Source organism: Squalius cephalus (assembly GCF_949319135.1).
Source record: "Squalius cephalus genome assembly, chromosome: 9".
Lineage (NCBI taxonomy): Eukaryota > Metazoa > Chordata > Actinopteri > Cypriniformes > Leuciscidae > Squalius > Squalius cephalus.
In genome coordinates this window covers 6,904,258-6,928,128 of record NC_137130.1, presented here as the reverse complement: position 1 = coordinate 6,928,128, position 23,871 = coordinate 6,904,258, and the positions used below count along the sequence as shown (strand labels likewise).

The window sequence follows — 23,871 nt, the reverse complement described above, 5'->3', positions numbered from 1 at the left end:
AATATAGCTGATCAGTAAGACATTATAAATTCAAAATGCATGGTTTTATTAAATATTAATAATTGAGCACCAATAATAATTGAGCAGCAAATCATCTTATTAGAATGATTTCTGAAGGATCATGTGACACTGAAGACTGGAGTAATGATGCTGAAATTTCTGCTTTGCATCACAGGAATAAATTACATTTTAAAATATATTCTAATAGAAAACAGTTATTTTAAATTGCAATAATATTTCACAATATTTGACTCTATTTTGTATCAAATAACTGCAGCCTTTGTGAGAATAAGAGACTTTCAAAAGTATTTCAAAATCATACCATCCCCAAACTATTAATGTGTGTATATGTACGTCTATGGACTATTTTCCATCCACCAGGTGAAAATTATGAATTCAATCACTTGTTGATCATAATTCCATGTGTCATTCATGTCTGTAGCTCTTTGCTTATTATCATGGTGAATGCTTATTATCGGGGGTTTGTCCAAGCCACTAACCCCAAGATTGAGCAGAAGTACCTGTGATTATATGTATTTAGCAGACAGCACTAATGATGATCTCTTCCTCTGTCTTTCTGTCAGGTGTGGCTGTGGCTCAGCAAGCGCAGGGTCAGTCGAGGCGTTTCACCACCATGGATGTTGATGAGGAGGAGAACATGAGTGAGTGCTCATAGCTGAACCCCAAACCCTCCATTCCAGAACAGAGCCCTACACACTCCCCGTAACGAATGTGTCATTTAGTCAACAGTTCATGTGCCTTCCCGTCCCTCTATATGCCCATCACACTTAAACCATCCCAGCAGAGATGTTTAAAGTAGTGTTTAGACATGGGCACAATTTTTACATTGAAACTTCAGTCCGTTCAGATCAAATCTTTTATTTTTTAGACACTTTTTTTCTTTTTCTTTTTTAAAACGTCTTCTATGTTTAGTCATTTTTCATTATTGCAGTACATTTTCATCTGACTCAAATAGTGTAAAATTTTAGTTGACAAAGTAACATTGTGGTTGATCTTTAGTGTGTTAGATGAACAAATATTTAAATTAATTTAAACATATCAGACGTATATAAGATTTATCCACGTTCTAATTTTGTTCTGTTGCTTGCTTGCATTGTGTATTGGGTGTTACACCTTCTACCTTTCAAGCATGTCTTATTCCAAAATGATATAAAATTTCTGCCGCTTTTTGATGTCTTGTTTAAAGGGATGCTTCACCCAAACATGAATCTTCATTTACTCACATTTTATGAAAGAACAAATGAAGAACATTGGGGTCCAAACTACATGGAACCCCATTAACTATCATTGTACTGACTGAATTTTTTTTTCCCCTAATTTTTTTTTTTCTTTTGTGTTCCACAGAAGAATACGTCATAAAACGTCATGACAGTGAGTAAATGATGACAGATTTTTTTTTTTTTTTTTTTTTTTTTGGGTGAACTATTCCCTTAAGTGTCGTCTTTTTTTTTTCTGCCCTCATTTTTGTGCCACTGCAAAATTAGCTAAAAAAAGATAACTGAATAAAAATGCAAAGCATGTTATAGATAATAACAATTTAATTTCATTTGTTTTTTTAAAATGAGTAAATTATCAGTGGTTTAAAACAAGGTAGCATAAAAAAGTCAGTATCACTAGATGTGCTAAATAATCCAATATCTTCCAAATTTTGCATTCCCTATTTCATTGGGCTTTACACTTGAATGTGATCAAAGAAGATCGGGACTCGACACAGTGTTCCTCCGGTGTCTGAGTCCCGTTCTTCTTTATTCAGCAGTGCTGTGAATAGAAGATTCTGGGAAGAGTTGTTAACCCAGATGAAATGTAATCCTCTATTGTCCCGTCACTCCGCAGCTTGTCTTCAGAGCCACTGACAATGGAGGGACCCGTCATTTATTACGGATCTGTAGCGAAGCGGACGCTTTCTTATTTAGATTTTCTGCCGATAAGCGTATTTGATATCCCAAAAGCTTTCTACCTCTGACAGTGCATATTTCTCTATCAGCTTTAGATGTTAGGAACAGGATTTTGGGCAGAAATTCATTGCTTGGCAAGAGCGTCGGTTTTATACACTCATTCAGCACCAGATACCCCCCCCCCCCCACCCCCCCATTGAGTGAAAGACCAAGACTTTTTTCGCCCCCTTTTTTTAGCAGCCTTACCAGTGTTTTCCCATTCTTGTTCTCCATAGGAATTTTTAAGGTTTAAAGATTTTAACCAAGCAGTGCATTCGAGTACATCGCCATACACCAAGCGAGAATCAACATGGTGTTCTTTTCGACACTGCTAATACACACAAAGGGAGCTGGTGCACTTCGCTGTTACTGGGCCTTTGTGTAGATTGAAGACATTGAAGTTCATGGCTCTAAATCAGAGATCCTGTTTCTATGTTATTTAAGCTGTCGGTGCCACTGCAGGTGTTCGCTTTTACATTCCTTTAATACTCTGTAGTGAGCCAATGCATTTTACTGCTTACAGTAAGTACAGTTATTAGGATTGTATGCTTTTGCATGTGCAATTGATTGAATTTTCAGCTGAGGGTGGGCAGGTCTATAAATGTATAGCTTTAATATCTCTAGTAAGCTTAAAGCTGTTAAAGTTTTATTGCACAATCTTTTGGGCATTCTTTGTTAGTGTAACAAGCTACTGACCTGCTTTGGTGTCGTCTTCTAAGGCCACATCTTAATGAAAATTTAACCTAAAAAAATGTTTGAAATAAGTTTTTGGCAAGCACAGATTCGACTGAAAATGTTTACTTAGAAAAACAGCAAAATAGTACATTAGTTTGAATGTTTTGCAGATATTTTTTGTTACTGAATGGATTATAAAAGTACATTTGGAGTGGCCTGCCTAAGATCCTTTAAAAGCCTACCTATGTAGGGATCTCACTAGGTTTTGGAACAGGGCTGTTGTTTTAGCAAGAGTGATTTCCATCGTTAAAGCCAGAGTCAATCGCTTATGTGTGTGTGTGTGTGTGTCTGTGTGTGTGATGTGGATATATGTGTATTAAAGTTTGACACGCATAAGAAGGGTTTTGATTTTCAGATTCTGCTCCAGTATTTTGTATATTTCTCTCTCTCTCTCTCTCTCTCTCTCTCTCTTTCTTTCTTTCTTTCTTTCTCCTCTTCTTTCTTTCTTTCTTTCTCCTCCACGTTCTCTTTCTTGCTCACCCCCCCTCCCCCCCTCGCGTTTTCCCTGACACGACTTTCTCTCTTCTCAGATATCTTCATTTTATTTCTCCTTCTGCCTTGCACCCTCTCCCTTATCCACCCTGTTGCTCCTACTGTTTGCAGAGAGCTCTTACTCTGTTCCCCTACTGTTCACGGACGCTATTCTCTCTCTACCAGAGCACTGAAAGCAGTAACCTAGCGAGCTTTTGCTGAAGGATGTTATAAATGAAAATTTAGCCAAAGTTCCATCAGCTTTGTCAACAGGACATGATGATGTGTGTTTCCTCTACAAGACCCTCTTCTTAAGGGAAAAAAATTGTGACCTTGTAAACACCATGTAAACATGCCCAGATCCTATTTCACTCCAAAATCTAAATATAGAATAAAATAAAATTTTGCACTCAGAAAAACTGATTTTTTTAAAAAATGTTTCTGCTCTCACAGTTAACACATTAATGCATGCGATTAAATATGCTCTTATTGTCATATATATTTTCTTTTTTTTAATTTGATATATTATTGAAACCTTGAGTGAAGAACACTATTGTATAAATATTATGTCATCCACACAACACCTAATAATTGCATATATGCATATTTTTTTATTTTATATATTCAGTGTTTTATTTGTTTTTTAAATGAACTCATTAAAGATTGACCATGATTTAAATCTTTTAATTGTTTGAAATCCCTATTGTGACCATTTTTGGACAGTTATTTGTTTTTTCTTTTGATTTTGGGTTGAAATATGATGCTTGACCAGTTTTGTTAGATAAGAGAACTATGTTCCCCATTGTGAACCCATATTTGTTGGTGTTTTATAGCCACTATTTATATGGAGGGACCTGAAAAAGTGCCTTTGTCTCTCAAAAAGAGCCTCATTTAATTAGTTATTAGGCTTTTAAAGCTTTGGTTTCTGTTCTCCATTAGCACATATTTTATCTCCAATGAGATGATTGATTGACTCGGCACGAGCCATTGCCTGCAAAACTGAATGCTCAAACTGTACTTTAAATTAAACTGATGATTATGATCATTTAGATTTCATACCTCATGGTCTTCCTTAATTATGTTAATTAATCGGGGTTTTTTTTCCTTCAAAGTTTTTTCAGTGTCGTCTCTGAAATTCCTCTCATAAAGAAGTTTCACAAGATTAGTCTAAAAATGTATCATGCTAGCATACCTCGGCACACAAAAAAGGAACACACATCACTTGTTCGGTTACAAAGAAAGATAAAGGAATCTATAAATTTTACATTTACAAGATCCTGCAACGAAGGCGTTGTAAGTTACTCTTTCTGGGCACCGCAGGTTCATGCAGCACCGACGTAAAGGAAAACCGCAACCTGGACAACGTCTCTTCTAAGGAGGGAGCTGGCCTGGTGGAGCAGCTCCCCAACGGTAGTGGAGGAGGGGGTCGCAAGCGCCCCCTGGAGGAGGGCAACAATGGCCATGCGCACTCAAAATTCAGACCCAAGAAACGTAAGAAAACGCCAGGGCCGGTTCTGCCCAAGAACGCCCTGATGCAGCTGAACGAGATCAAACCAGGCTTGCAGTACAAGCTTCTCTCGCAGACCGGCCCGGTCCATGCGCCAGTTTTCGTCATGACCGTCGAGGTTAACGGGCAGTTGTTCGAGGGCTCGGGTCCCACAAAGAAAAAGGCCAAGCTGAATGCCGCTGAGAAGGCCCTGCGTTCCTTTGTTCAGTTCCCTAACGCGTCTGAGGCGCACCTGGCCATGGGCCGTACGCTCACCGTCAACACGGATTTCACCTCCGACCAGGCTGACTTCCCTGACATGCTCTTCAACGGGTTTGAGACGCCGGCACCGCCCGAGGAATCATTTTTTCTGGGCTCCAACGGCAACGGCTCCTTAAACCCGCTGGGAGAGTATCCCGTGCCCCAGGCGCCAGGTACGAACAGCCTAGTTCAGGCGCCCCTGCCACCGCCCTCCTCCTTCGCCTCCTCGGCCAGCGGCAAGAACCCCGTCATGATTCTCAACGAGCTGCGGCCAGGCCTCAAATACGAGTTTGTGTCGGAGAGCGGGGAGAGCCATGCTAAGAACTTTGTGATGTCCGTGACTGTGGACTCACAGACGTTTGAGGGCTCGGGCCGAAATAAGAAACTCGCTAAAGCCCGGGCTGCCCAGGCGGCTCTGTCTGCGCTCTTCAACATGCAACTGGACCAGACCCCATCTCGCCAGCCCATCCCCAGAGAGGGCCTACAGCTGCATCTGCCACAGGTAAGAGATCCTCACCTCAGACTCAACATAGTATACCCAGATAGCACACGTACATCATGGAGACGTCTATTTGATGTGTGTGTTTACATCTGGAAGACGTATATTTTTAAGAGTGTTTGCTCATCTGCAATACGTCTATAGGACGTTTCCTGTCAGATGTCAAATAGACGTTTAGAAGATGTCTTTAAGATGTAATGATTTAGAATGTATGTAAACTGACATCTTAAAGATGTCTATCAGATGCTTTCAGCAGATGCTTTCCAGATGAAGCGATCTTTAACAGACATCTTGCAGACGTACGTGTGCTTTCTTTTTTGCCCTGAAGACTATAGGCTACACAATGATTGATGCATCTTAAGGGGTCATTCACGCAGAGCATGTTGTTGTGTTCAAAACGCTAGATGTTGAACTATGAACAACAATGAAACGCAATGCGACTGGAACATAGATGAGGGTTGGATTCTAACATTAAAAACAGCTAGACATAGCACAACATAGCCACATCTATTCCCATGTGTCATAAACAGCCTTTAACCTTTTTGTTTATTCACCAATCTTTTTGAAAAATACTTAAATTATTTATAGCTCTCTATGCAGCGTATAGTAATGGTTTATTTATACCCTAGATATAGGCAGGCCTAAACTGGTAAAGAAATATTGTACAAGAAGATTGCATTAGTTATAGTTTAATAAAAGTTATAGAATATTTTCACAAGCACTCCGCTGAAACTACTTTAATGTTGAATCTCATTTAAACCTTTTCTTGTACTGTGGCTTCCTTTAACTCGCACATCAGACTGTCTGATAAAGTCTTGATTGTATCTGATGTGTAAAAATCTGATAAATAAAAGACTGGTCTTTCACATCTTAAAATGTTTAATTTAAGTTTCTGATCCATTTAAGTTTATCGGAGATCATCGTCTAAGCCTTTATGCCGGGATGCACAAAGCAGGCACATTATGGCCATCTTCATTAGGAACAAAGCCTAATGGAAATGAAGATGGGCTCTGTTAAACATTGGGATGGATTTAGTGATTTAGCTTAAAAAAAAAAACTTTTTGCTGATATATATATATATATATATGACATAAAAGTGTAAATGTCTTTATATATGAATTAAGTTTATTTTGTTTTGTCATTATATGTACCTACATAACACATAGTAATTTATCTTCATACATTTTAATATATATATATATATATATATACCTTTTTTTTTTTTTTATTGCCATGTTGAGACTGAGCATTTTTTCGTTTTTCAAACAAACAAAATCTAAAATAATGCACTTAATTGGCCTGACCTGATTTATTTGGTTAAAATCAAATTTCCATCTCCTAATAACATTGTAACTTTGGACCTTTAGGTAATTTTAATGGTCAATTTTAAAGCGTGTTAAAGCATTATGGTATTCGCAATATTTCTTAATGTCGTGTCTCTAGCAGAGCGTTGTGAATATGTCATATATATTTAATATATTGCTCACCCCTTCCAGTGAAACAACACAGTGAGCTGAAATGACCAGCGATTGGCGTTTGTGTGAGAAGACGTCTATTTACACATTTCTAAAATCCTCTGTTAATCCTGCTTTTGAGATAAGGCCAGGCCTGGAAGCGACCCAATCTTAATTAACATCTTCCTCTGAACCGTGTCAAAACAAGAACATTTTGTTTCAGCCTGCCCACTACCTGTCCACTAAAGAGCAGTCCTGTCAGCCGCATGTTTTGTCTCTAATGCTGATTGCTCTTGGGCCGTCTGTCTCTGTGACACATACAGCACCATGAATGCAAGACCCCATTATCCATTCCTAATCCGATACCCACAAATTTAACATGCCGTCAATATGAGACCAGAGGCCGGATAGGTGTATTTGTTTCAACCAGATGGCAAGAGGTTAAATAGACTCTCGTCACGGGACAACTGATCGTTTTAGTTTTTCCTTCTCTCGTGTGGCGATACCTTACATCAAGGATAGAAGGTTGAATACTATAGGCCATTATGGCCGTCTTAATTAGGAGCAAAGCCTAATGGAAACGAAGATGGGCTCTGTTAACACATTGGGATGGATTATATGATTTAACAAAAAAATATATATAATTTTTTGTCGATATTCTATCATAAAAGAACATTATATTGTGATATAATTTGATACCATTACTTATAAAAATGACTTTTAACTAATTAGCCCTTAAAATCATAAATTATGTATAAAATTTCCTATGTAATAATTTTATTATATAATATTATGGTTAATTATTGAACTTTAGAAAAATTTTATTTGCATCAAATTACTTTTATTAATTTATCATATTAATTTGCGATTTATTAATCGGCAATAGGTGGCGACAAGTTACTGTCTTAATGAGTCATTCAGTCATTCATTCAAACGGTTGATTCTTTCCGGAACGAAGCGAGTGCCCGTCTTTATGAAAGTGTCATTGAATCAACTGCTCACTCGATTCATTACAAACCGCAGATTCATTCAGTAACGAGTGAATTCAGTGGCTTTGTCTGGAACTATTTTCATTGGCGAAATTTGGCAGAAACAGACAATGTTATGTCTAAAGTGTAACACACTTTAAACCTGTTGTATAAATCAATATCACATTTGCAATCATATATCTTTTTATTGCCCTCATATATCTTGCATTTTAAATGCATTCTAATAGGCTTCATCACACAGTCAGTTGTTGCCCTGCCTCATGTTCATAACTAAAGTGCATGTAATGTAAGATGACCTACAGGTCTGGGCCAGGGCAATGTGCGTTAATAATTTGAGCGCATTATTTTTTCCATAATTAATCGCAGCAATTTAACATGTTAAATCTCTAAAACAGCTAAATTTTGATTTATTTTATATATTAAGTATTTTACATTTATATAGCATTTGGTAGTTTAATAAATTGCAAAAGGCCACGTCGTCATGATTAATCACTATTAATTTGGCATTTCTATTGAAAACATTCTCAAGAATGTTATTTGTTAATTTGTTAGCCTCCTTTTTTCTCTGCGTCTGGTCTAGTTGGCCAGTGATTTTCCTGTCATCTGTCCCCAGGCGCTAATGGGAAATGAAAGCAAATAAAGATGATGGTGGTAACTAGTGTGTTTTATCATAAGAATAAAACGCAGCCTTCTGTTCGGTGGGAGATTTCTCTGTCTCCTGATAATGTATCGGGATGCTCCACTTTAAAACTCCCATTAGCCGTCTCCGACTGAGTGACTCTGAAGTATTTGGGAAGCAGTGTTAGACTAATGTCTCTAACTCGTGCCCATTCGGCCATTGATTTTTCCTTGGCATAATCATTTTCCAGCATATTAAGGAATGTGAAGTGGAGGGCACTGTTAGCGGAAAGGAATCGACGAGGTGCCTGAAGGGTTTCGATGAAATATTGATATTATATTGCAGCAGCGGAAGGTGAATCTGAGGTCTACGGTAAATTCTGCTTTACAGTCATCCATAGAGGGAAGGGTCAATTGAATGGGATTTAATTTAGATGCGTTCCATTACAAATCAGTATAATTGTATAGACTATTTTGTGTTGAAACTGTACTTTTAATCTCAAATATTTCTGAGTGGAAAAGCATATTCAACAAGGAAAAAAAAAATCTCGATTTTATCCATCAGGAATTGATTGGATCATGAGAAGTGTGTATTACATGTCGAAGGGGAGAGGATAAAAAGGGGGAGGATGACTTAATGTTGAATTTAGTCATGAAGTTAGTACTGTTTTCGGTAGCACTTTATTTTACAGTCCCGTTCCCCATGTATATGCTATGTACTTATTATAGTAACTGGGTAATAACAAGGCACTAATCCTGAACCTACCCCTAAACTTAACCTTAACCCATGTAGTTACCTTATATTACCCAGTACTTTCTTAGGTAAGTACATGTAAGTGCACGTACTGTAAAATAAAGTGCAGCCCTGTTTTCAGTATTGCATGTCTGCCCGAAGCGGATGTGTGTTCATGTATTACTGATGTTAGCATTGAAGTCTGACGCCTGTATGCTCTTTACCAGGTTCTTGCAGATGCCGTTTCTCGTCTGGTTGTGGACAAATTCAGCGAGCTCACTGACAACTTCACGTCTCCACACGCACGGCGGAAAGTTCTGGCGGGTGTTGTCATGACAACAGGTAGAGTTCTTGAAACTGAGAACAAGTATTCAGAAATGGTCCCATTTTAAATAAATTAAAAAAGCAAATATCTGGGGGGGGGGGGGGGGGGGGGTTGCCTCCAAATGGCTCTAAGACAGTTCTTTACAAGTAATCCATCAAAAAGACTCAAACTCATTAGTAATCTTTATGAATCAGCCTAATGAATTACTTACTGACTGCTTTTTTGGTGTTTCGTGTACTTGAAATTGTCTACTTTTACTAATATTAAAATTTAGAAAAGATATTCCCAGACTTGTGCTGTGTGATTTTTGTTGGTTCAGTTGTCAGTCCTGGTATGTCTCCACCTGTTTTGAACACAGGCACTGATGTCAAGGACGCTCAGGTCATCTGCGTCTCCACGGGAACCAAGTGTATAAACGGCGAGTATATGAGCGACCGCGGCCTGGCGCTCAACGACTGTCACGCTGAAATCATTGCTCGTCGCTCCCTGATCAGGTATCTCTACATGCAGCTGGAGCACTTCTTAAGGTGAGACGCCGCCTCTCTTGCATGTCTCCATACGTCTCATTTGTCATCATAGCATGATGGATGATGTTTAGTCTAGCAGAAAGGGAAATTAAACTCATAAACAGGTTTTAATTTAACATCTTGTTATAGTAGACAGTTTTAGATTGAGATGCAAAATGAATAGTGATTAATCATGACGTGGCCTTTTGCAGTTTATTAAACACCAAATGCTACATAAATGTTAAATATAAATATATATTTAAAATATAATAATAATAATAATGAAATGTTAGTATGGATATATTTGCATATATTTAATTAATCAGTGTTTGGTGGTTTTATTATAATAATAATAATAATTATTATTATTATTATATATTTAGCATTTATACATTAGACGCAATATAGTATTTTATTTATTAAACTACCAAACGTAAAGAAAAAAATATATATTTGAAAATATATTGAAAAAACAAAAATGTAAAAAATAAAATTGATTAAACCACCAAATGCTGTGATGTAAAAAAAAAAAAAAAAAATGAAATGTATATTCATTTATATATATATATATATATGTGTGTTAATTAAAATATTTTGAAAAAATATTTGTAATCTATAATATATACAAAAAATATGTAAAGAGAGAGAGAGAGAGATAAAATTATGTAATCTATAATAAAATTATTATTATGGATATATTTACTTTTTTTTTTGTATTATTATTATTATTTAATATTACGTTTTTATATGTAATTCAAGTGGACTGAGTTCCAAAAGAAAGTGTATGTGAGATATATATGTAATGTATACTGACCACACCTTTAAATGTTTAGAATCTTGGAGTTCAAATTGCAGTCACAATATGTCAAAATAATTGCAATATGTTCATGCAAGTATGCATGCATTGTATGTATTTGTACATGACAAAAAAACTTTGGAGAAAAATGTGATTTTTCTATTGTTTCTCTCTGAGTTTAGCAACAATAAAGAGGAGCACCAAAAGTCCATATTCATGCAGTGTGACAAACGTGGCTTCCGGCTGAAAGACAACGTCCAGTTTCATCTTTACATCAGCACATCGCCCTGTGGAGACGCTCGGATCTTCTCTCCTCACGAGGCGGGCGTAGAGGGTGAAACTGAGTCTTTATTCAATCAAACTGTTCAGTCCTTTATACGTGATCTAGCGGGAGGTGGATGAGGACGTTAGTTTACTCAAACACTTGTTGGAAATGAATGATCAAAACTGAATAGTTGTGTTCAATTAAGATCAGGATGGGCCCTCTTATGATCAGGTCGCGTTTCATTATAATTTCACTTTACTGTCTGTCTGGCTGCATTTCAAAAACAAATTTCATCAGTGTTTTTAATTAGCTGGCTTTGTCGACTCCTCTTGTGAACTGATTAATTCTGCTCTTGAGTGTTGCTTTATAGACCATACAATTATTCAGCTGGAGCAAAACAATCAATTACTTCTTTAACTTATTGTTATTGGTTGATTAAATGTGTTGATTAGTTGAAGTAGATTAACATTTTCAGAAACATTGCATGGAAGTGCCCCTCTTTCCTTTAAAAAGTTTGTTTAACTGTTCTCCTCAGACCAGGGTGACAGACACCCCAACAGGAAGGCAAGGGGCCAACTGAGAACCAAGATCGAGTCTGGAGAGGGAACCATCCCTGTGCGCACGAGTAACACCATACAGACATGGGACGGAGTTCTGCAGGGGGAGCGGCTGCTTACGATGTCATGCAGTGACAAAATCGCAAGGTAGTTGGTAGCACGTAAACACACATGTACATATGAGCCCTGTTCTAAAACCTAGTGAGCCGACTTGCTGTCTGCTGCCTACATATACATACTAACTGACGCTCAGCAACAACACTAATAGAATCCCAGCTGCTCAGTTTTAAGGATGTCCAGTAATGTTTTGCACTTAATGTCATCAAGTGTTAATGATGTTTTTAGCTGTTAGTTCTTACATTATAGCTAATTAGTGTAAAAAAAAAAAAAATATATATATATATATATATATATATATATATATATATATATATATATATATATATATATATATATATATATATATATACACACACACACAGACCCTTTCCAAAAAATTAGAATATCATGGAAAAGTTTATTTCCATAATTCCATTCAAAATGTTAAACTTCCATAGATTATAGATTCAGGGCCCACAACTTAAACGATTTCAAGTATTTAGTTGTTTATTTGTACATAATTTGGGCTTCCAGCTCATAAACCCCACGAAAACAGGATTTAAAAAAATTTGAATATTACATGAAATCACACAGTAATTACACAGTGATACCATGGTCATTGAACCAGGTTTTGGTTCTTTTGGCAGTGTGGGCAGGGGCAAATCCTGCTGGAAAATGAAGGAAGCATGAAGTGCTCTGGAAATGTCCTGATTTCAGAACTACCGGTTTTCTGTCAATACGTTAATATTCAGCCTATTATGATAATGCTATATATAAAAATGTGCAAAGAAAGAAGCTTTTAATAAACATTTTTTAACGTGCGTGAATAAATCAAAACACCCCGTGACAGATCGATTTAAGTTTCACTTTCATTCCGTGACCGACAGAGGAGCGTCTTGGCGGCAAGGATTTAAATCTTTAACAATGTCTGGGATAAGAAAATCTAAAGTGTGGATGTACACCATCAGAAAGGATATTCTCCAAGGCTGGATTTAGCATCAGGAAAACCATGATTGACAAAGTTGAAAATTCTGGCTACTATCGTTATTTTAATAATTTCTTTATTTTTATTTTATTTATTGATCTGTCAGGGTTATCTAATCTAACTATTTGTGGCTTGTGTTTTGAATATATGTTCCCCTGCAGTGCACTTTAGGCATTTTGCACACATTTGCTCATCTTGTGACTTGATTCTGATTTATTTCGTTTTGTATTTTTATTTATTAGAAAGGTATTCTGTTCTAATTAAATTTTTTTTTAATTAATTGGTTTTTTTTTTTGGTTCATCGATGTTGTGCTGTACTTAGAGCCTGCTCGCACAGGTAATTTAGCCGATTTAATTTGATTTGCATGTGAAATGCAAATCCTGTCTGCAGTGTGGCCTTTCTGGAGTTATTTATGTTATTTCTTAGTTTTATTGATCCAAAATGTTTTTATACATTTTCTTCTATATCTTTGTGTGATTTTTCTGTACATTGCGGCTTTGAAATGTTAAGGCCCCGCCCCCAGCCCCACCCCCATACACATGATTCGACTATTAGTCGACTATAGGCAAGACTTGACGATTCTGATTCGACTATGAAAATCCATAGTCGGGGACACTCCTACTACTTATTCTGCACACAGTATATAAAATATATAATGTTGGCTAGCCATTTTATGAGCCTGAACTGTTCCTTAGGTAATGATACAGTATGTTGTAGCCATTTATTTGGTTTCATTTTTTTTTTATTACAATTTTATGATATTATTTAGTTGTTTTGTTTTAATTTGATTTGTTAATTAAGAAAGGAAATATCGAAAATGGGATACATCATAAAGGGCGTGGAAATGGATTGAATTCAAAATGTCGGGAGATATGGAGTGGGTCTGAGACGATTTTTGACCACTTCATAAGTTTTTTTTCGTTTTGTATAATTTGTACCTTCATTTTGATCGATGTTTTGTAAATCAATTATCTGGATTTAAATAAGAAGAAAACAAACAACGCTTGGTGGAATGAAGTGCGTATCAAAACACAAGCCCACTACCATGCCTCCGCGGCCTTGAGAAAAGGCCGAAACACAGTACATACTAATAACCATATAAAATACTTTTCTTTCTTTCTTTTGCTATTTTACAAAATAAGAAAATATTCCAACTCTCTTCACTGAGCTCATCACAATGCATTCTGGGGTGTCCTTGTCTGTAAAGGATGTAATGTTGCATTAATATTTGGCCATAATGAGCATAAATTCCTGCCTACCTTTGCTTTGCTTCAATGATATCTATGTTAGAAGTTGCTGCCTAGTTAAGCAGCTCTCTAAGTTCTGGAGTGAAGGTATTGTCAGCCCTCTTCATTAGAATAATAGACAGCTCAGCAAAAGCAGTAGTCTGGAACCTTCTGGTTAATCTCACTGCACTGGGTAGACGCTGTACCTGTCACCGTCAGGAAGAGAACAAGGGCTTTGTGAATTTAATTGCTCTTTGGCTATTACCGGACTTCATAATTGACAGGGAAAGAGGTGCATGGGTTCAACATTACTATAACCCTAGTTAAATAAAGAAGACCGTATTATCAGAGTAGGAGAGAGCATTCATTTATCCTGTGGGGTCAATGTGGCGATGCGTCTGTCCCTGCCGCCCAGCAGCTGTGAGCTAAGAGATAAGAACATGTCAGAGACAGCTGTGACCAGAGAGCACAGGTCCTGTCTCTGCTAATGAGAGAATACCCAGTGTGCATCTCCACCTCAGCTCACACACACACACTTTAACTCACTCTGCAGTACGTTTATATCAACCTCATCCTGCAGTCTACTTTTTTTAATTGTACTGTAATTTTTTTAATTAATTAATTTGATTTTTTTATTATTTTTTTATTTTAGACCCCCATTGAAACTACAAAACTTTTGTTGTTTTTGTTTTACAAAAACAGCAAAGCTGCTTTTTTTTAAATTATTAATATTTTTTTTAGGGCTGTCAATTTAACATATTAATTTGGTACGATTAATTATGGGGGAAAATAATGTGTTAAAATGATTAATGCACAACGCCCCGGCCCAGACCTGTACATCATCTTAAATGGCATGCACTTTAGTTATGAACATGATGCAGGGCAACAACTGACTGTGTGATGAAGCCTATTAGAATGCATTTAAAATGCCACTAAAATTCAAGATATGAGGGCAAAAATGCCCCTCTATGTGTTTTTGTCTAATTATATCACATGATATAGTTTAGCAATATCACACAATATTGTCTGTTTCTGCCAAATTTCACCAATGAAAATAGTTCCAGACAAAGCCACAGCAGAACTGTTGTGCGTCTCTGAGCAACACAGCGGTGTTTCATTACTGAATGAATCTGCGGTTTGTAACGAATCGAGTGAGCAGTTGATTCAATGACACTTTCATAAAGACAGTGCTTGCTTCGTTCCGGAATGAATCAGCCGTTGGAATGAATCGGTTGAATGAATGATTGAATGACTCAGTCATTAAGACAGTAAGGCCACATATACATTACATGATTCAAGTAATGTAAATGTAATGGAAACATGGATTCCGATATCCTCATTCATATGTGGAACATCCTTTTCGACCTAAGCTTTTCCGGGTCAGTACGTCTACCTTGTGTCGTTTCTCCAAAAGTATAGTGTAAATACAGATATCGGATATGGGTCACTTGTAAAAGATGTAAGATGGTCGTCAAAAAAATCATAAATAGTCAACAAATCGGAATTTGGCATCAAGACTAGCAGTGTAAATACGACCTAACTTGCCACCACCTAATGGATGTTTTAGTTTCAGATTTAGAGTATAATTTAATTATTTTTATTCATGCCACATCTGAGCTGCATTAAACATTCTGTGTAAATATAATGTACTTAAATGCCAGTTCAGCTTCTGAAAAAAAAAAAAATGTATGGCCACATTGTAGCCTTTAATGTTTGTGAAATAAATTCTATGTTAGATCAAAATACTTCTTTCTAAAGCTACTTTTTGTAATGTCGATTCAATGCTTTTCTCATCTAACACAATAATGACTTTAAATTATCTTTTTGGGGGATTGATTTGGGATTAATACGATTGATTAATCTTCTTATTATGTTATTAATTAGATAAAAAAAAATTAATCACTTGATAGCCCTATATTTTTTTTCGGTTGTCATACTAAAGGAGATAATAACAAATATGTTATTCACTGAAGATTGTGTGTTTATGGAGTTTTTTAATGATTTTTTTTTTTTTTTTTTTTTTTACAATGTTGATGGCCCTGGGTAACCTTAACACATTTAGTATTAATGTCTATATACAATGCATCAGTTGAAGTATTGAACTATAGAGAGACAATAAACCTTTCATGTTTTCAGGATCTGTATGATACTGTATTTGCTGATTCAGTTTATTGCTTTGGTTTTTAGAGGAAAGCGGTATTTAGTGAGGGCTGGGCTAGTTTATGTGTTGCTCAGGGACGGCCTGACACACACACACACACACACACACACACACACACACACACACACACAGCAGAACTGATGTTCACAGCTCACACTCAAGGAAAAGCAGCCCATCTGCCGAGATGAATGAGCGTGTGGTGTTGATAGAACGCTGTGTCTCCTCCGTCAGGGCCTGTACCTGCTCTGCTAGGTGTGAGTCTCAAACTGGGACACACTGGTGTTCCTGTGAATTTTTAATGGAAGGTGCTGATCCAGCCACGTCTGAAATAAGTAAAACAGTAGCTCCAAAACAGGCAGAATGTCTTTTTGGCGATGCCATATCTTTAGCTTAAGTCTATCGTGCATAAACCCTCTTCCCGATCACCCGTTTTATTAGAACAGTAGAATCTATATAATATAAGAATCGATTTTTTTAGAACAGAATTAAATGCAAAACAACTCCTGAAATAAATACTTGTAAATGGATTTTTTTCTTTTTTTTACATTTGACTTCGAACACATTTCATCAAATAATTGAAATATTCACATTTTACATTACAGTCTGGATTTGTCAAAAGTTTTCCAGGATGTGTCATCAAACCTTTAAAAAGAAATCTAGTTTCGCAGGTAGACTGGATATCCGCCAGCAGGAACTCTGAATACGCTGCAGTGCGTTTAGTGCTTGGTTAACAAAGTAGTTAACAGTAGCAATTGCTAAAGTTGAGCTGTGTCTTTCTGGCATCGGAGGCTGTTGATTGGTCAGGCTGAAAAGAACAGCTCTAATCACTTGAGTCTGGGATCTTTTCAGCTGCATACAGCAGGTGTTGTTTTGGGGAGCAGCTTTGAGCTTGATTAGGCCTTTTGACTGTGAATGGCTGAGGAGGGAGACCCAGTGGGTGAGTCTGGGACCTGTAAAGAAAATATGCAAATGAGGTGGTTTGTAAGAACAGCTCTAATTGAACAATTCATCCACGGGTGCTGTTTTTATATACCAGGCGTTTGAAAATCATTCACATCTGGGCTGCTGGCCAGATTGCTTTTTTTGCTCTGTTGTTTTCCTGTTTTGTGATTCTTGTAGTTCCTGATTGTCTATGCTCCATCTACATGGTAATTTGTAGTGTTTTAGATGGTGAGATTAGGAATCCGTTATGTAAACGTGCTGGAAGTACTTCAGGCTAGTAACAAACTAAAAAAAAAAAATATATATTATATATACACATATACATACACATATACATACACACATATATATATATATATATATATATATATATATATATATATATATATATATATATATATATATATATATATATATATATATATATATATATATATATATATATATATATTAACCTTTAAAGCCGAGTCAATGCAGTAATGGTAAAATGCAGTGGTTGTCACCTGGTGCACAGTTCTGATGGGGTTACATACAGCAGAGGAAAAAAAATATTGAAAAAGGCAATAGTAGAAAGTATTATATACCAAATATAAAATGTGATAATTATAATTAATCATATTATTAAATATAATACAATTGGGCGGCAAGTCTGCTCTGATGGCGAGCAGCAGGGGAAGGCAATGCAAAATTTTAATAATAAAATAATTATAAGTAAATTCAATAATTGTATTTAATTATGATAAAAATCCACCACACGTCTGTTCTGAAGGGGTTGCGAACAGCAGGGGGGAAATTAATGAAAATGTCAATTATAATTGTAAAATAATTACATTCTAATTAAATGTAACAATAATTCTAATTGACTATAATAAAAATCCACTGCAGGTCTGTTCTGATGGTGCTGCGTACATTAGAGGAAAAAACTATGCAAAATGCCAAATAAGAAAATAATAATAATTATTTGTAATAAAAATGGACCCCAGGTTCGTTTTGATGGGGGTTGTGTATATCAGAGAGAAAAGTGCATGTAAAATAATGATATCTGTGTCTTGAAGAAGGTGTTTGTGTTTGTTCCTGCAGGTGGAACGTGGTGGGCATCCAGGGCTCTCTGATGAGCTACTTCACTGAGCCCATCTACTTCTCCAGCATCATCCTGGGCAGCCTGTATCACGCTGATCATCTGTCCAGAGCCATGTACCAGCGGATCGCTGACATTGAAGACCTGCCCCAGCAATTCTCCCTCAACCGCCCCCTGCTCAGCGGTAAGACAACATCATACGGCCGGCTCGCATTTACACTCCCGAATCATTGAAAACGGCACCCATGTCAAATTGTATTACCATTTACTAGATGGACAGCTTCCCCCAACTCGCCTCCAATTTCCTTGTGGTTTGATGAATTACTGGAATTTAGACGGGCCTGCTCTCCATCTCGCCATCACACAACGACGACCTGTTTCAGTAATTCACATCATGCCTGAAATCGCAGATGCCCCTGCTGGTTGGGAAAAACTGTCCAAATTTAAAGTGGTTCAGCTATAGTCGAGCTACACTTTTAGTGGTTAGAAAAACTACCTGCTAAAAGCTAACTATTTTGAAGCTACGTATAGAGGCCGTATCTTTTAATTGCCTAAATATCACATGAAATCATTTTGAATTTAATCAGTCATATTTTTATACATGGTACAAAACAATGATTAAGTTTTTTTGTGCCCCTGATCCGAGTCATTGAATATTAAGAAACTGCCAATACCGAGTCCCAATTCGATACTTGTATTTTACATACAGTGTGTGTGTGTGTATGTATGTATATATATATATATATATATATATATATATATATATACATACATATACTGTGTGTGTGTATATATATATATATATATATATATATATATATATATATATATATATATATATATATATATATATATATATATATATATATATATATATATATATATATATATATATACTATATATTATATACTGTTTCATCACAGTTATGAATATATATATATATATATATATATATATATATATATATATATATATATATACATACATACTGTGTGTGTGTGTGTATGTATATATATATATATATTATATACTGTTTCATCACAATTATGAATATGGGACTACTGATATAAAATGTGTGCATTTTATATGTACAATAAGCAGTAATTGCAACAAAAAGAAAAAAATAGTAGAATTAAGGTTAGAAAGCTGTCAATAAAATCCGAAGCAAGGCGCAACCCATTGCAACACGTTATGGCAAAAACGTCTCGGATGGCCTGAAGACAAAAATAAATGGTAAATAAATGACTTTCGAGTGATTCGTTATAAAAGTGCACATCAAATATACTTACCACAGAAGCTCGAAGGTGCATGTGACATACTAGAACAGACCTCACTGGTTCTCACGCATCAATCGCGCACAGTTGAGCTTGTTTTCCTTTTAATGGCGGTTGGCAAACCCACTTGAAGGCGCTTACCATCCCCTACTGTAATACACTTGCGTGACAGCAGATTCCTGATCGGCCCTGATACCAATCCTTGAGATATATTTGATAAAATTTGGTGAACTTTTTTTATGCTTCTGAAAAACCTTGGTAAGTTAAGTAGCATCACAACTTTTAGCTAGTTTCTACGCACTGGGTTTAGACACTAAGGTTTCCTCATTAAATATTTGCTTGAGTTTCAAAGAGTCATCAGGGAGATGTTGGCTGCTCTTGGAGAGAACATATCCTTTCTCACTTTTTGTTCCTCATTAGAAACACCCAACACTGCTTTTGCAGTGGGTTACATCAGATTCCTAGGAGAACTAGCTTTTAATGGCTTGCTGCTGAAAATCTCCATTTGATGATGTGTTGTGGGAGGTTGAAGCATAACATACTCGACCTATGCTTCATAACACTAGCTCAAAGAACGACCCTTCTGCATTTATCAGCTCTTTTTCTTCCTGTTGTCTTGGTCTGCCAGTAAAGAGGTAATGCGTAATGCAATGAGCCATTTATTGAATGCTTAATGGAAATATTTTTTATAAAATTACAAATTATATTACTTCATGTATTTTAGTATTAATTTAACCTTAATAAGAATATAAATATTAAAGAATAAAAGATTGAAATAATGGCGTACAGCCTTCAAGTATTTTTCAATTAATTACCATTACTTTAAGTAAATATTCAGTTAAAATAGTTTCTTCTTTGTTTCTGGTTTAGTCTGTCCTCTAACATTTTTTGTTGGCTTGGTATAGCTTTTTTGAGTTCTTGTGTAAGACGTGTAAAAGTCATTAGTCTGTTGTTTAGGATCTTATTGGAGACATTTACACTCGTAAGTACAATTGTTTAAATCTGTTTATTCAAAATAAACTATTTAAACAACCTTGGACACATTGTTTTATCAAAAAAAAAAAAAAAGCTTTGGAATAAATTTCTTCTCATTTGTTCAGGAAATATTTAGTTATATCAAGTTGTCTGCATAAAAAGGGCCACACTGTATGTTTGCAGCAAACACCATCTCGGGGTTTAGTTTTTTTACTATGATTGAGTGTATTTGTGTGTTTGCAGGAATCAGTAACGCTGAGGCCCGGCAGCCAGGAAAGGCCCCCAACTTCAGTGTGAACTGGACGGTGGGCGATCAGGCTCTAGAAGTCATTAACGCCACCACAGGCAAGGATGACATGGGCAGGCCCTCACGTCTCTGTAAGCACGCCATATACAGCCGCTGGGTGCCACTACACACTAAGGTAAGACTATCACTAATTTCAAAACGAAGCATGCGAATATAAATTCGAAGCATGTTAAAAACACTATAAACAAGGATTTAGTTACCTCTTTCCACAACATATCCTTTATATTTAATGGTATACAGAACAGGAATGAAAAATATAATATAAAATATAATATACAACCATGTACTAAAACGGTTAACCGTTTCCTTTGCATTTTTCGCTTTGTTGTTCACTATTGTAGTTGTGTAATTACATATAGTTATAGTTATACGTAACATACAGTATAGTATATAGATTATGCAGTGTGTATATATATATATATACAGTGCAATGCATAAGTTAATACACCCATGCTAAAGTTGACTAAAAAGAGGAATAAAAAATCATATTTTGGAAATTGAACGTAATGCCTTAATTAAAAAAATTAGGAAAAATCCAACACACATACCTAGAGATTGGCATGGTTTTATTTCAGTTAGCCTAAAAGCTAAAAATGCATTGAGAGATGATCTTATGGAAAGTACCCCATGCCAGTCTCTAGGTATGGTGAAGGCTATGTGATGATGTGGGGCTATTTTAATTCCAAAGGCCAAGGGAACTTTATCAGGATGCATAGTATCCTAAAAAAAAATTGAAAAAAATACTTAAAAATACAAATCTGCCTGCCTCTATGGGAATTTAACATAGGGGTGTACTAACTTATGCACCATGTATTTTAAGGAAGAACATTTATTTATTTACGATACATTATTCATTCACAAAGAAAATTGGTGTCCTTAAAGGTTGGATTTTTCCTAATTTTTTAAATTAAGGCATTACGTTCAATTTCCAAAATATGATTTTTTATTCCTCTTTTTAGTCAACTTTAGCATGGGTGTATTCACTTATGCATTGCACTGTATATATATATATATATATATATATATATATATATATATATATATATATATATATATATATATATATATATAATGTGTATATATATATAATGTATATGTACCGGTAACTATAATAGTGAACAACATAATCACACCTAAAATTAAAGTTTTTATATTATCTAACACGTAGGATATAAGCAGAAATTGAATAAAGTTATCTCACAACTCTTTTGAGGTCATTTAAGGCTTTATTTAACTCATTAATGACTGTGCTTACGAGGATATTGGACAAAACGGGTATTTTGGCATACTTTTGTGTGTTTTGTTTGTTCAAGCGCGTAAGAGAACTCAAAGCGGCTTTCTGTGCCTACGAGTCTTGTTTGTCTGTCACACAGACAGGAGATTAACAATATTTTTAACACTTTAACGTGAATTTTTTTTTTTTCCGCATTTTAAGTGTAAAATAGAACTGCCTAATGAGTATTGTATTATATTACAAAATAATGGAAAAACAAACAAAACACATCATGGAATGTCATTTTTTTCTCTCTCTCGGCAGCTCTCATCAACTCTGCGAATCAAAGTGCCCAAGCCCAGCTCGTACCACGAAGCCAAACAAGCAGCGGAGGAGTATCACACAGCGAAGCAAACGCTCATCAAGGCCTTTCACAAAGCGGGCCTGGGTGCCTGGGTGAAAAAGCCCATAGAACAGGACCAGTTCTCACTGAACTCTTGAACAGGGGACATAAAAAGACCAGGACATGACAACAACCAGCTGTTAATACTTCACTTGATGTGCGGGTGTGTGTGTATGTATGTGTGTGTGTGTTGCTGTTTGTTCTCAGACAAACTAAGAGCCCTTTAGAGTCTGTCATTTTGCTCTCTTTGTGTGAATCATGACTTTGCCTTTATAAGTTGTAATGTAGAAGCAGGTTGTCATTTAACGTATGTTTGTTTGTTTGTTTTGAAGTTAGCGGCATTAGCCTTCCGCGGATAGCAGGATGTAATGTCATTTGTAACTGGAAAAAACAGTTATTTTTAGTTTTTCAGTCTATTTTCATGAGAGAGGGTTGTTCTTCTGACAAAACCTCGACGCCGTAAACGTGTACGTTACGTGGCTTCAGGTCGACCACACAGCTGTGCGCACGGGTCTGAGGGTTTCCTGGTCCAGCCTACCCAGATGCTGGCTCACCTTTCGAGCATGATTCTCCTTGATATGCAAAACATAAGCATATTTATATTTTTTATTCCGTTCCCTCCGGATTTTTAAAGGGGAAGAAATTCACATAGATCATTACTATAAAGCATGGTCCCTTTAGATAGACTCACTTTTGTCAGGACTTTAGTGTAGAATTAGCGTACTAGTCGGAATTGATTTCAGATTTTAATTTGACCTCGGAGGGAAACTTGAATTTTTGCATACGGTTCCTTTAGAGCTTGGAAGCGAAAGCTGTGTTCTCAAACAGTAAATTGAATTGGATAATGGAGTATTCTTATAGATGCAACCAAAGTGCATTGATCTTATTAAACAATGTGTCGTGGCTATTTCAATTTCTCAGAGGTCTTAAATGCATGTGCGAATTACGCAAGGCTCCGGGCAGCCTCGCTCAAAGAAAGCCCTTTATCTGGGCTAAATACATTAGTGGCCTGTAATGGACCATTTTTAGAAGCCCTTCTTTTCTTTTTACGTTTCTACACTGCATTGACTTAAAGCAGCATGGAGTCCTTGAATCACTCGGACGGCGGATTTCCCAGCGAGCCTGATCTGCTAATGTGATCGAGTTACACTCGTGTTAAAGGAACAGTTCATCCGAACATGTCGCTCCAAGCTCCATAAAAGCACTCCAAATCTTCCCAAGTCAAATAATAGCTTTGCATGACGAACACCGTTCGAAACGACATGCAGGCGAGATAATAATCAGTTTGTTTCTGGATGAACTCGTCCTTCAACATTCATGCTGCATTAAGTCACTGCAGATTCGAGAGCAGGGCATTGTGGGAGTTTTTCACGAAAAACGATGCACGTTTATTATTGACAAAAGTCATCTCTGCATGCGGAAGCGAGGGTTTGCAGGGCCGACTCTGACTTTCACTTTATCCTTGCGTCTAGTTCGAGGATCTTTTCTTTTCCTGCGCAGACCTGAATCCTCCGAGACGGTTTCTGTAAGGCTGAGTTCAGCCGTGTCCTTGAGGA

General features: G+C 36.3%; 1 protein-coding gene across 5 annotated transcripts in view; it reads left to right on the top strand.

The window, feature by feature from the left end:
• adarb1b (adenosine deaminase RNA specific B1b) overlaps positions 1–23,368 on the top strand; it is a 146,888-nt gene extending 123,520 nt beyond the window's left edge. For 3 of the 5 annotated variants that reach the window (XM_079880662.1, XM_079880661.1, XM_079880659.1), the window contains 10 exons: positions 585–662; positions 1,366–1,392; positions 4,482–5,410; positions 9,429–9,543; positions 9,885–10,053; positions 11,011–11,162; positions 11,629–11,797; positions 18,145–18,326; positions 20,636–20,814; positions 22,237–23,368. In XM_079880662.1, coding sequence (XP_079736788.1) covers positions 635–662; positions 1,366–1,392; positions 4,482–5,410; positions 9,429–9,543; positions 9,885–10,053; positions 11,011–11,162; positions 11,629–11,797; positions 18,145–18,326; positions 20,636–20,814; positions 22,237–22,413 — 2,127 coding nt within the window. In that variant the 5' untranslated portion in view covers positions 585–634 and the 3' untranslated portion in view covers positions 22,414–23,368. The remainder of the gene's footprint in view (positions 1–584; positions 663–1,365; positions 1,393–4,481; positions 5,411–9,428; positions 9,544–9,884; positions 10,054–11,010; positions 11,163–11,628; positions 11,798–18,144; positions 18,327–20,635; positions 20,815–22,236) is intronic. The other 2 variants (XM_079880663.1, XM_079880660.1) reach the window with 1 other exon arrangement.
• Positions 23,369–23,871: the final 503 nt, after the last annotated feature.